The 12,659-nt window shown below is 41.8% G+C and overlaps 1 protein-coding gene across 1 annotated transcript; it reads left to right on the top strand.

The window, feature by feature from the left end:
- Window positions 1–1,153: 1,153 nt before the first annotated feature.
- LOC144732894 (uncharacterized) lies at window positions 1,154–12,456 on the top strand. Its single transcript, XM_078614557.1, has 5 exons — window positions 1,154–1,422; window positions 1,534–1,597; window positions 6,573–6,680; window positions 9,796–9,907; window positions 11,417–12,456. Exons 1-5 carry the CDS (start codon window positions 1,346–1,348, stop codon window positions 12,331–12,333), a joined length of 1,278 nt encoding a protein of 425 aa, XP_078470683.1. The 5' UTR covers window positions 1,154–1,345; the 3' UTR covers window positions 12,334–12,456.
- The last annotated feature ends 203 nt before the right edge of the window (window positions 12,457–12,659 follow it).

The raw sequence follows: 12,659 nt of genomic DNA, 5'->3' as shown, positions 1-12,659 counted from the left end.
AAAATCCCACATGTGGAAGGTTTTGAGTTAAATTCCCGGTCGGGGGATTAACTGAGCCAATAATTTCTCCGAGGTCGATAAAATAAACACCACTTTGTGGTGAAGTCAACATTTTAGTTATGAATGTACTCGTCCCCACCGTAGGAATGAGCAATTTCCACCACTGCCTCAGGTCTGTAAAGAGGAGATGAGCACCACCTCAGTGCTCGAGCGAGCGAGAAAAATCACTTCAGAATTGACGAATACAACTTTAAAAGTGATGTCTGTTGCTGGCGCTTAACGTTTTGGAACCGAGTTCAGCAACCATGGTTTAAAGAAAAGAAAAAAAATCCCAATAATACTCAATACTAGACCGCCTTTTTATTTTCATGGTCATGTTATGTAATTGTGCAATTGTTACGTTACACGTACGCGTAGTGCGGTGTGGGGACATTGTGCAGTGCCTCTTTAAAAAGAGAGAATGTAGCTAAATAATTATATAACTGTCACCCGCCTGCACGCGAGGCACCGCACGTTCAGGGCACGTGAGCCGAGGGGCGGGGCTCGCCCACGGTGAGGGGGGCGGGGCTAGCTGTGTTGATTGAGGGCAACGAGGAGTTGGGGTGGGGGGTGTGATAAGGGGGGGGGGGCTGCGGTCGTGGGCGGAAAGGGGGGCGAGCCGGGTGGGTGGAGTGCGGGGGGGGTGGTCACGTGTTGCGGGCGTCTCGTCTGGTCGCACACATGGCGCGCGCGGACGGTCACGTGACGGTGTAAAGAGGGGTGGGGGGGTAAAGAAGGGTGGTGGGGGGGGTAAAGAAGGGTGGTGGGGGGGGGTAAAGACGGGTGGGGGGGTAAAGACGGGTGGGGGGGGGTAAAGAGGGGTGGGGGGTAAAGAGGGGTGGGGGGGGGTAAAGAGGGGTGGGGGGAGTAAAGAGGGGTGGGGGTAAAGATGGGTGGGGGGTAAAGACGGGTGTTGGGGGGGGTAACGACGGGTGGGGGGGGACGTCCACCCCCCCTCTTTACCCCTCCCCCCTTTACCCCTCCCCCCCTTTAGCCCTCCCCCCTCTACCCCTCCCCCCCCTCTACCCCTCCCCCCCTCTACCCCTCCCCCTCTGTACCCCCCCCCCCCTCGTGCCCCACCTCCCCGTGTGGCGCGCGAGTCGACACGGCAGGAGGAGAGCGGCGAGCCGAGGCAGCAGCAGCAGCGTTGGCGCCTCTTCGCTTTCCCGCGCAAAGCAAATAGTGGGGGGGGGGGGTTATAAATTGCAATTCATGTACGAAATATATCTAAAATAGATTATATTAAAGGAGAGCCATTCACTTTCCCTCAGAATTCAACTCGCAATTCGATTGCGCGAAAAAAAAAATGTTGAACATGGATCACCGCGTCCCGAATTTTAATTCCGTGAAGGGGGACGAGCTGGACCTGCACGACCTGAGGAGGTGGGGGTGCGAGTGTTTGGTGTTGTTTCGTTAATAAGTTAACGACGTTATAGGATTTTAGCTCTGTTGTTGTTGATGTTGTTAAGTTGTTTGTTTGTTTGTTTAATGCAGCGTGGAGTTCCCGCCGCTGTTCATCTGCAAAGGCGGTCGCGCGTTTCGGAGAGAAGACAGCAAAGTGAGCCTCTTATGTTACTTATCGTTAAGTTAAATTCCTTGAAGTGTGTACTGTGTTAACTATAAATAAGCAAGCAATTCAATCACAAATATGTACTATTTGCTGATGGCAATTGCCAGACTGTACCCTTTCAAACAATAAGCGAATTAAATGGTGTACATGGCTGATGCTTATTTTCAATAGTGAATTAATATTTCATTTGTAAAATATAAAATATGCTTTCATATGTGCAATGTGTTGTTTTGTATAATATACATGGCACGTCATCGCTGTAATTGAATGTTTTGAAAAAAATATTTAATTAGACATCTTTACAAAACTTTTGACCTCCTTTATTTACAACATTAATATATTAACGTGTCTTTTTTTTATTAGTTTGCAACAATTACAATAATACATTTGAACACATCTGAACTTCCATTAAGTTAATGCATTTTTTATTATTAAACATTCGGCAGCGATGCACAATTTCTGTAAACAACTCAACACGAATCTACTGCCCGACGTTTCGGGCTATTGCCTTTAATAATGGGACACCTTTGTTTAAAACAAATACATTTAACTCGGGTGAGAGAACCCACGCGATTGAAAGGGGAGCCTTGGATGGCAGGCGATTACATAAATCTCATTGAATGAATAGCAAATTATAAAACGCAATGCTCATTTACATTGGAGCATGTTTGTGTTGTTGTAATGCCCCACGTAAGCATGGCAGTAAGCTTTAAATCAAAATCGCAGTAAGTGTTCGTAAGTCAAAGATAGGGGCTCAGCTGTCACGCTTTGGTGCCCAATATGAAGAGATATGCACTATGAGACCTCCTTTACCAGTGGCAAAATATAGCAATAGGTTTTTTACCCTTTCAACTGGTACAAAAACTGACACCTTTAATAAAAAAAACCTATTGCTATATGAAGAGATATGCTTTGGGGATTGTTGGTAGCATTTTAGAGAGATTGATACAAACAGGAAGGGAATTGTAATCATACTCTTAGGTTTTTTCGGTAAAGTCACGTTGGTAAAAATAAGTAAATAATAGAAATAATAATGATAATATTTTGTATAATATACATGGCCACGTCATCGCTGTAATTTAATGTTTTGAAAAAAAAAATAGACATCTTTACAAAACTTATTTATATTATTAAGTCTATTATTTTATTATTTTTTTTCCACTACGTGACTTCACCGAAAAAACATAAGAGTATGAATCCTTGCAGTCACGAAAGCTTCAAATCTTGAATTAACTGTATTGTTTGTTGAAACGTTCTTACCCGCCCCGACTGGACTACCGCTTTACAGCTCATCGGATTCCTCAAGTTTAAATAAACATTCTGCTTCTGAATTTGCTTAAAGCTGTGCATGAACATATCCCGCAATTCGCCCGGTCTCAGATATCTCGGAAGCTAAGCATAATTTGAGCCTGGATAATGCTTGGATTGAGCCTGGATAATGCTTGGGCATAATTTTGCGGGTCTCCTATCTGCGTTGTTAACGGTGAGAAGTCTTGAGCCGATATTCGTGGTGGTTCCCAATGGTGTAAGCCAAATCTCGTGATTAAACAATCACATTAAGCCTCAGAGGGATATGATATACTATGGCCTGAGTCGACCCTGCCAAAGATTTAAACTCTTCCCCCATTAGCTGTGCAGCTTTATGTTTTAGCAACTGATCTATTATATCCTGCAGACATAAAGGTCGTAATTAACCTTGTGTGGCATAAAAAAAAAAGAGTGGTGACCTTGACTGTGGCTCAAACCCAATACCCTGAAATTAAATAACCAACCCCTAACCAGAACTAATTTTTCATATTATAGAATTATGAATCACTAGCAATCTGAAAACAAGACTATATGGACATGAATCTACCCTGCTTGTAAATACTCCCCACATTGGACGGGTCGTGGGGGTTATTTGACGATATTTCACAACACTGGTCTATGCTGGTTTATGATGATGTGGAACATAGACATGGGGATACAGTACAGTACAACAATTGATATCTCTGTACTGCCCTCTGCACTGCCCACAAAGTACCCCCCTCAGCCTATAACTACCGGTTTTATGCATGGTCGTTGCCCATCAAAAACAGTGTAAAATCTAGTTAGCTTTCAAGATCTAATGAGATCGCTTCACATTATGGGTGCTTTGGTCAGAGGCAAAAGCAGAAGTAGTACTGTGGAATTTGACATTGCAGAAGAAGCAATTATTTGCAAAGAAACGTTTGTTAGGTTTGTCAGTGCATACTGAAGTGATGCACAATAACAGGCTAATTTATGGTCGCCTGAGTTTTGCGTCCCACCATAGTTAGGAAAGCACATTTATAATGTAAGAGCAACTATGCATGTGAGAAAAATGTTTCTCATTTAAAACAGCAGGTGTGTGGCCATTGAAAAATTGGCACACAATCATGAGGCTCATCCAGACCACTTGTGTTGTTGAAAGACATTCTTGAAAAAACAAATAGCTGCAAGTTTATTACAAACGTGCACATATATGAGATTAGCTTTTTCCTAATATTCTTCAAAACGCATTTGACACAGCAGTAATCTTTTTACATTTACTGAAAATAATTTTCAGATAGACCGTTGGGAATTACTTTTATATTCAAATACTTGAACTGACTAGAATGAAATTTTGATGAAAATATAATTTCACCCATCCCCTAAGTTCTAATAGTATCTTAGTAAATATTGGACAAGAGTTTTTATGATGTATTGGTGAATAATGAAATCTACATTTTGTGAATTAATGCAAAGGTATGCTAGAGAAAAAGTTAATGATTTGAGAATAAATTAATTGCTTGAACAATTTCTGCTTGAAACATACATTTCAGTGGTAAAACATGTGCTCCCATCCCTCGTCTTGGCATTATTTTTTCTACCAAAAGTGCCTGTGAAACAAGTGGCCCAGAAACTATGTATTTGTACACAAACAACAACTCGGTAAACGAGAACTTAACGGCTCGGAATAACGACATTATCCTCTTCAATTAAATGTCGAATTATAAAATGACTTGCTTACATTACATTATTTTACAAAGCTCAAACCGGTTGTGTATACCGGTGGACAGGTGTCGACTGCAAGCAAACCACTTGCGTACACTGAGAGCATTGATCCATTGCAGCAACGAGTGTGACGTGTGCTCGTTTAGCGCTTTATTCCATTTCACTCATGTACGGGGGACAGTGCTGGGTAATCCTTTGGTTTTCCTTTGACACAAACACCCATGGATTATCGAGGGTGCCATTAGCAAAAAACTAAATAAATTTGCCCTTGCCTCGGGGGTCAGATGCCCGTCAATTTAAAGCCCCGTAAGCTCTCTACTAAATCTGGGGAGTTGGCAAGCACGAGGGGCTATTAGGCTACTGTCATTTGCAAAGTGAGACACATACTTTTACAGTCATCGTGGCACTTCATTATTACATATTTCATTGAGACGTCCAGGGTGATGACTATGTACTTTCATTGGGTTACATTTTTAAAGTAGTTACATTGAGCAATTTTCACAATGGTTACTGCTACACCCTGGACATATTTTACTGTCGATGTAGGATGAATGTGGATGGTCAGAATAAACACCTCAGTTGAGACTCATACATTGCTTATCCTGGCTTGGACAACCACATCAGAACATCAACAGGCCAATGTGCAAATTTTCATAAATGGAAATCAGAGACAAAGCACAGTGCGATTGTGGCCAATGCAACCCAAAGTATACCAGTAGTATACCACTGTTATCCTGCGCTCCTTCAACGGAGGAATAACAAAACTACACGCACTGTCTCCAAAACCCCTCATGGCTAAAATAAAACATGCATATTCTTGGTTCTTTCGGTAAAGTCATGTAGAAGGGAAATAATAAAATAATAATAAAACGCCACTTTTTTCAAATTTTCTTGCTGTGGTTTTCACACCTGATGATGATTGCTTGTATTTCAATCGAAACGTCGTGAAAATGTTATTGTTTTATTTTTATTATTTTATTATTTCCCTTCTACATGACTTTACTGAAAGAACCAAGAATATGAATCCTTGCAGTCACGAAAGCTTTAAATCGAAATAAAACATGCAGTTAAATTTTAAAAATTACGTACGTCAACCAAATATATCCAAGCATATATTTCCAGACAAGTTTTAACACGTTCTATTCAAACAGCTTAATAACTGTGCTTGTGGAATGTATAGCACCATTTTGATAACGGAGTAGAGAATACTACTTCGTACAATATTAATGGTGGCCAAATTACGGCTCATGAGCCGCATTCAATTTCCGGGCAATTCAATTGTGGCTTGGTAGATACCACAGCTTATTTTAAACTTCTTAATGTACCTTTATTTCTGTAGAAACAGGAACAACCTATGGAATTAGGAGTTGCCCAGGGGCAGTGCCCCTGGCAGCAGAGCCAAACACGAGTACACTGCTCCCGTATGTATTCAGAAATTCAAATCCATGAGAAAGTCGGCCGCATGACCACCCCGCATGACCTGCTCAGAAAATGTGCCCTTAATTGTATCTCTGTATATTGAACTTCTTTCGCGCCATACGTAGCCAACCGTGTTATTTAAACATGATCTGCTAGAGCACTTGATTTTTCATATTTTTTTTATAATTTTAACAGCTTTTTAGTGGATGGCGTCCATGGCTCTTAGCTATATGACGTTGTTGATATGTGTCCTGTATTGTCAATAAATTTGGCCACCCCTTGTATTGTGATTAGACAGTCTATGGCCTATTCCTGCAACCCAAAAAGATAGAAATAACCTTGAAAGATAGCATTCAGTAAGAAAACTTTCTGAGCTGTTTTCAATATTAAAGGAAGTTTCGAACGTCTTTAAAGATTTCTTTTGAGTATTTTTAACTAAACCCAATTAGCAGCATATATTTTCTTCACATTTACATCTGAAGTATCTACAAAAGTTAACTGTTATTGTTATACATGTCAAATTAATGTTTTGTGATTTGCTTGTTTTCAGGAGGCATACAAGCTACCACATCGACTCATAGAGAAGAAAAGGAGGGATCGCATTAATGAGTGCATCGCACAGCTCAAAGATTTGCTCCCTGAACATCTCAAACTATCAGTAGGTCCTGCACAAATTCTGTGTTTAATATTACTTCAACCTGTGTCTGTTTATATGTCAGAGTATAATATGAGCTTGTATTGATTGGATGTTGCTGAGGTTTGTATGTTCATTTTCCAATGCTTTAAATACTTGTTCATTACAATTATGGTTTTGTAAACTTGCATGCGATTATTTTTGTTCAATCAAACATGACAATTACTTACTTTTGGATTTGCAGTTCATGCAAGGAGAAGGACATTATATGATGTTTGTTTTATATAATATATTTTTTATCAGTAAAACTGTTGAAACATGATTGGGAATTTTATGTAAAAGAACAGTCTATTAAAATGTTGTAATTTTATATAGGCAACAGTATATACATATAGCAAAAACACAAATGCAGAACAGAAGTCAATACGAATTCAACTCAGACACTTATATAATAATGTTTGTAATCAGAAGCATTATTGGAGATATAAATGTAGTATTTTGACTCCACGTGAGTTCATGATGCATTGAAATGAACCATAGAATTCACCTTAGATGGATTTTCTCGCACAAAAAGGACATCTTTATAATGGACATCAATTTCAGATAATTATTGTAAATGCCAGCCACCTGCATGAAAGCACATCTATTATAAAGCAGGCGAGAAGTGGCTGTCGCATAATGAAAAATTGTCTTGAGTGCGTAGTGGCTCCCTGATATCCCTTGTCCTCCACTCAGCAGGCGACTCAAAATCCCACCGTTGCCACCGTTTCCTAGCAATGGCACGTTTCCCAACAACCACTGTGCCACACTACCTCCCTCCCTCCCTCTACTTTCTCTCCCTCCAATCCCTCCCTCCCACTCTACCTCATTGGGAAAGCACAGCTGGTGCAGAGTTGTTGCACCTCATGTGGAGGAGGAGGAGGAGGAGAAGAACAAATTAATACTTATTTTAAAAGCATGCACATTTTTTTCTCTCTCAAAATATGGAAAGTGTTCTTTTTTTTCCCCTCTGAATTTTTTTTATTTGCTTGCGTTACAGTTTTGAAAGTAATTATGCTGTCTTGAAATATTAGCTTTTTTTTCTTGGCATTGCTGTAGATTGTAGAATATTTGTATCAGCGAGACATAAAACACACAGTAGAAGACTTAGTTATGCATGAGGCATTTTACACAAGACAGCTAATTTTATAATTGCCTAAAGGGCAGGTCACGGTCTTATTAAAAGTTGGCAATTATGCACGAAGTGTCTTAAGGTCTTTAAAAATTGTCTAGGTATACTGGAAAAAAGAATGAACATGTTATTAATGGATTAATTTAAGTTTCAACTTTTTCTCTTGTATTACATGTAATGTATGTGTTATGGTGTAGTTCTTTGTCTTTTTAACCTCTGCTATGATATTACACCATCAAACACTTCAACTAGTAGTGCTGAAACTATTTCCAGCGTGCTGCAATGCTGTAATGGGTTACAATGCGACGTTGATAGGCAGACAGTGCACAAGGACAACATGTTTTAAAGACGTTTTCTTCATAAGCACGTGTGGTATAAGCCAAGACAGATTACATTTACAAGTGATTAATTTTCCTGACGTTTAATCATCCAGAAACCCAAGTACGTGTTTATAAACGTGTCATCCGAGTCAAATCCGGAAGCGCACAAGTAAAGACATTAAATATTTCTGCCTCCAATGTATCCTAGTTTTTAGCCAGTGATTAATGTTTGAGGTTAACGTGATGCATTGACTGCTTTGTCATAACAAAGCAGCAATAATTTATCATGCACAACACAATACAAAAGTATCCATGCACTCAAACTTGTTTACATAAGATTTGTAGTCCACCACGGAATATGCTTATTGTACTGTAAGCCAGGGCTGAAGTTATTACTCTGCACTAAAATCAAACTTATTTGACATTTTTGTAATGGTTGGAGTACTTTATCGAAGTAAAACGATGATTCATTTCAGTCATACATCTAAGCCCTACACTGGTCTGTTGGCCACGTAAACAACTCACTGGTCAAAAGAGACTGGTACTTCCACAAATTTCTATATGGCACTTACCATTACCTCATTGCTCAATGTGGTTCTGTATAGTGAGGTCTGATGTGACTTGCATGGAATTTAAATGCATTTCTATTAAACATTAGACCCTTTGTTCCAGTCAGGTGTGTCAACTCATTAATGCAAGCGTTTGGAACCAAATTTGCAAACTTGCAAAAGGTTAACCGTGCGTCACTACATGGTACACAATGCAAAACGGTCTTAGAAGTCTGGGCATTTAGTACTGCACTTAAGGATATTTGTGCTCACAGGCAAAATATATAATTCGTCTTTCAAACCCTACACGTCATATAAAAATACAGTAAAACCTTGGATTGCGAGTAACTTGGTCTGCGAGTGTTTTGCAAGACGAGCAAATTTTTTTAATAAATATTAATTTGATAAACGAGCGAGGTCTTGCAATATCAGTAGTACGTGTATACGCTTTGTCTGCCGAGCGTCACGTGACCACAACTGATATACGAGTGCTTTGATATACGAGTGCTTTGGATTACAAACACGTTTCCGGAACGAATTATGCTCGCAATCCAAGGGTTTACCGTATATGAGAATAAAAGTTTTCTCTCTGGATTCCTGTCTGGCTGTCTGGCAATACCCGAGATTAAATATACAGTACACAGCGCAGTAGATAAGACGCAACAGTCAGCTGTAGGAAAAGCATTTTAAAAATGGGAGAACTAATTCTGAATTATGGAAGACACTAGATGGTACATATTAAAAAGCATTTTTTATAGATACTCAAATTGTGTTTGGCTTTCTTCATTAGATACCTTTTTTCCAGATCATATTGTGCAAACAGTTGCATAGATTGATCTTCACTATTATTATTCAACAACCAACACAGCCTCTGCACCTTGCCATCAGGTCTAGAAAACACAATCTAAATTAAAGCAACATTTAAGCAACCAATCAGTGCAACCATTAACCCATGTCAAGATATTATTTCCTGAATAAAAAAACCTAAATTTTAAAGTCATTGTCACGCTCATTCACATGTTTGCTTGCACTCGTTTAGCATTCTGCACATGTGCACATGTAATAATGCGTGTGAATACATGTTTACTGTGTGAGTGTAGACCCTGGGTCATCTGGAGAAGGCTGTGGTGCTGGAACTGACATTGAAACACGTGAAAACACTGACTTCCCTGACCCAGCAACAGCAAGAGCGACTTAATGTACTGCAGAAAGGTGCGTGGCAGAACAGAATTGCACCATCACAGTTGTAGACTATAGAAAGGAAAAAAAAACGAGAGCATTTTTTTCACATCCAATTCTATGGCAATCAAATTGCATTCCTTAAAACCAGAATGCGTAAACTTGACTTTACAACTTAAGCGAGTAATGCCATGTTCATTTATTGACACTGTACAACGTAACTTTAGTTTATTTTTTTTCTAATAAATCAACACATATAGAGGTAGAATAAAATCCCTGTTGAGAGACTTAACATGCATTAAATATCAATAAACCCTATTCATAATTGGTTTTTTACCCTTCTATCTGGCAACAAAACTGACACCTTTTTACAAGGAGTCATGTTTGCATAGACCACAATACCTGCAGTCATAATACAAACAACAGAACATAACTCTGATAATGTGCACTGTCCTTGAAGTTGATTGGTCCACACCCGAGACAGCTTTCCTTAGAGCCTACTGTCACATGGGTTGGACCAGATGACGCCAAAAGGCGCACAACTCAAAGACAATGCACCACCAGAGTATGAGAGCTTGTGGCAAGCATCTACACTATGGGAACCTCATTTGCCTGTAAAAATATGATAATTGGTTTTTTACCCTTCTATCTGGCAACAAAACTGACACCGTTTTACAAGGAGTCATGTTTGCATAGACCGCAATACCTGCAGTCATAATACAAACAACAGAACATAACTCTGATAATGTGCACTGTCCTTGAAGTTGATTGGTCCACACCCGAGACAGCTTTCCTTAGAGCCTAGTCTCACATGGGTTGGACCAGATGACGCCAAAAGGCGCACAACTCAAAGACAATGCACCATCAGAGTATGAGAGCTCGGTGCAAGCATCTAATCTATTTTGTATTCTTACAAATTCCTGGAATCTTAACATACATTTTTGGTTATGTTGGTACATGTAAGTGATCTGCAATTCCATGTACTCTGTTGTCATCTTATTTTTTAATTGTAATGTGGAATTGAAATTGGTTAGGGTGCACTTCCTAAATGTTTAGTTTCAGAGTAAACGTCTCCGTTTTATTATTGATTCCTATCAGATAAGGAAATATAGTTTTGAAACTGATACAAAAGGATCCGTTTCTGGTTAAAAATGTGGAACCATTTTTTTTCTTCATATTTCTTCTTAGAATTGAGTTAATTTGGGAGAAAGGAATGAAGCAACATGGATTTAGACTATGCGCACAACTACAAATGTGAATGTGGGTGGAAAATAAATAAAGGAATAATAATTTAGATTATTTCGGCACCCTTAACAATGGATCTCATGGAACAAAATATACCACTGTAATCTGTTTGTCTAAGGCAGCCTCACTGGGTCTCAATATTCTTATTCACGAGGATGCTGCATTGGGGATATTTAGCCAAATTACATGAAGGAGTAGCATGAGGGAGAAAACCAGAGTGCCTTCATATGAGGGGCTACTATTAAGGGTATATGCACAATAATATTAACATCATGTCTGCTGTACTGCTTGGTTCAGGAGAGCAGCCAGAACTCGACGACCAGACTGGGCTGCAGGCTTTCCGGCTGGGCTACCACGCGTGCGCACGTGAGGTCCTCACATACCTGGCGCGCCAGGAGAGGTGGGGGGCGTGTGAAGCCAGCAGCCCCGGCCTGCTCAGCCACCTGCAGAGGGCTGTCACCCTGGGCTTTCCTGACGGCGTCGCGTCTCCTCTCTCCGTCGACCCTCGCTCCTGTACCACCGCCGCCGAAGAAGAAGAAGAAGACGGCAGCAGAAGGGGAGCTGGAGGGCCACACTGCGTTCCCGTCATCCGAAGGGGCGCCCTCGGAGGCGGCGCCGCCTCTGGCGGCACGGAGGCGGCGGGATCCCCCCACCCCGCGGCGGCGGATGGGGCTGGCGACGCGACGCGGGCGTCCTCGAACAGCGACACGGACAGCGACAGCGGCTACGGCGGGGACGGTGGCGCCCGGTGCGCCGGCGGGGGCGGCTGCCGTGAGGGGGCGCGGGTGAAGCGCGAACGGGTGGCCGGGCACGCGCCCGACCGCCGATCCAAGAAGCGGCGCTTCAAGGTGGAGCCCGAGTGTCGGGCGGACGCGACGGCGGCGCGGGCGGCACCGCTGGGCGGCGAACGGGGAGCAGGTTGCGCGTCGGAACTGGCTACGAACGGGCCGAACCAGCCCTTTATCGTGCCCTTCTACCTGGTGCACCCGGCGGCGGCCGCGGCTGCGGCTGCGGCCGCGTACGGACCCATGGTGGAAGGAAAGGCTGCGCACGGCTTTGCGCCACTCCTGGACAAGATGCCGTTCCCGCTGCTCTACTCGGGTCTGCCACCTGCGCTCGCCGCTGCAGCTCTGCACAACATGCAGCAGCAGCAGCAAAGCCTATCCAGCATCGGCACTCCGAGCAGCCCGGCCTCCGAGGACGATATTGAGTGAGGCTCGGAGATGAGCAACCTCTTTCCCAGTGCGAGTCTCCGCAGTTTGTGTTTTCCATGGATTCTTTATTTTTAAGTTCCCCACTGTCTTCATAGCTGCTATGAACGTTCTTACCCACCCCTACTGGACATCTTCATAGCTCATCAGATTCCTCCAGTATAAACAAATAGTCTGATTCTGTCTGATGAAGGTAAACTTGACTTTCTGGAGGCTCAATGAACAATTTTGTTTACAAAGTCCATTGTTTTCTACCCAAATCTAAAAGGCCACTTGTGTTTGTGAGACAATTATTAAAATGCCTGCAAGCTGCATCGACCTGCATTACC

Source organism: Lampetra planeri, chromosome 44 (genome assembly GCF_965212315.1).
Source record: "Lampetra planeri chromosome 44, kcLamPlan1.2.h2, whole genome shotgun sequence".
NCBI lineage: Eukaryota > Metazoa > Chordata > Hyperoartia > Petromyzontiformes > Petromyzontidae > Lampetra > Lampetra planeri.
The sequence above is the reverse complement of the archived record's forward strand: the minus strand, read 5'-3'. Positions and strand labels throughout refer to the sequence as shown.

What these genes read in the sequence shown, in the direction of transcription:
- LOC144732894 (XM_078614557.1), top strand. Translation starts at nt 1,346, where the DNA reads ATGTTGAACATGGATCACCGCGTCCCGAATTTTAATTCCGTGAAGGGG. An exon ending in GACCTGCACGACCTGAGGAG is followed by an intron (nt 1,423 to 1,533) that starts GTGGGGGTGCGA and finishes TGTTTAATGCAG; the next exon opens with CGTGGAGTTCCCGCCGCTGT. An exon ending in CTGAACATCTCAAACTATCA is followed by an intron (nt 6,681 to 9,795) that starts GTAGGTCCTGCA and finishes GTGTGAGTGTAG; the next exon opens with ACCCTGGGTCATCTGGAGAA.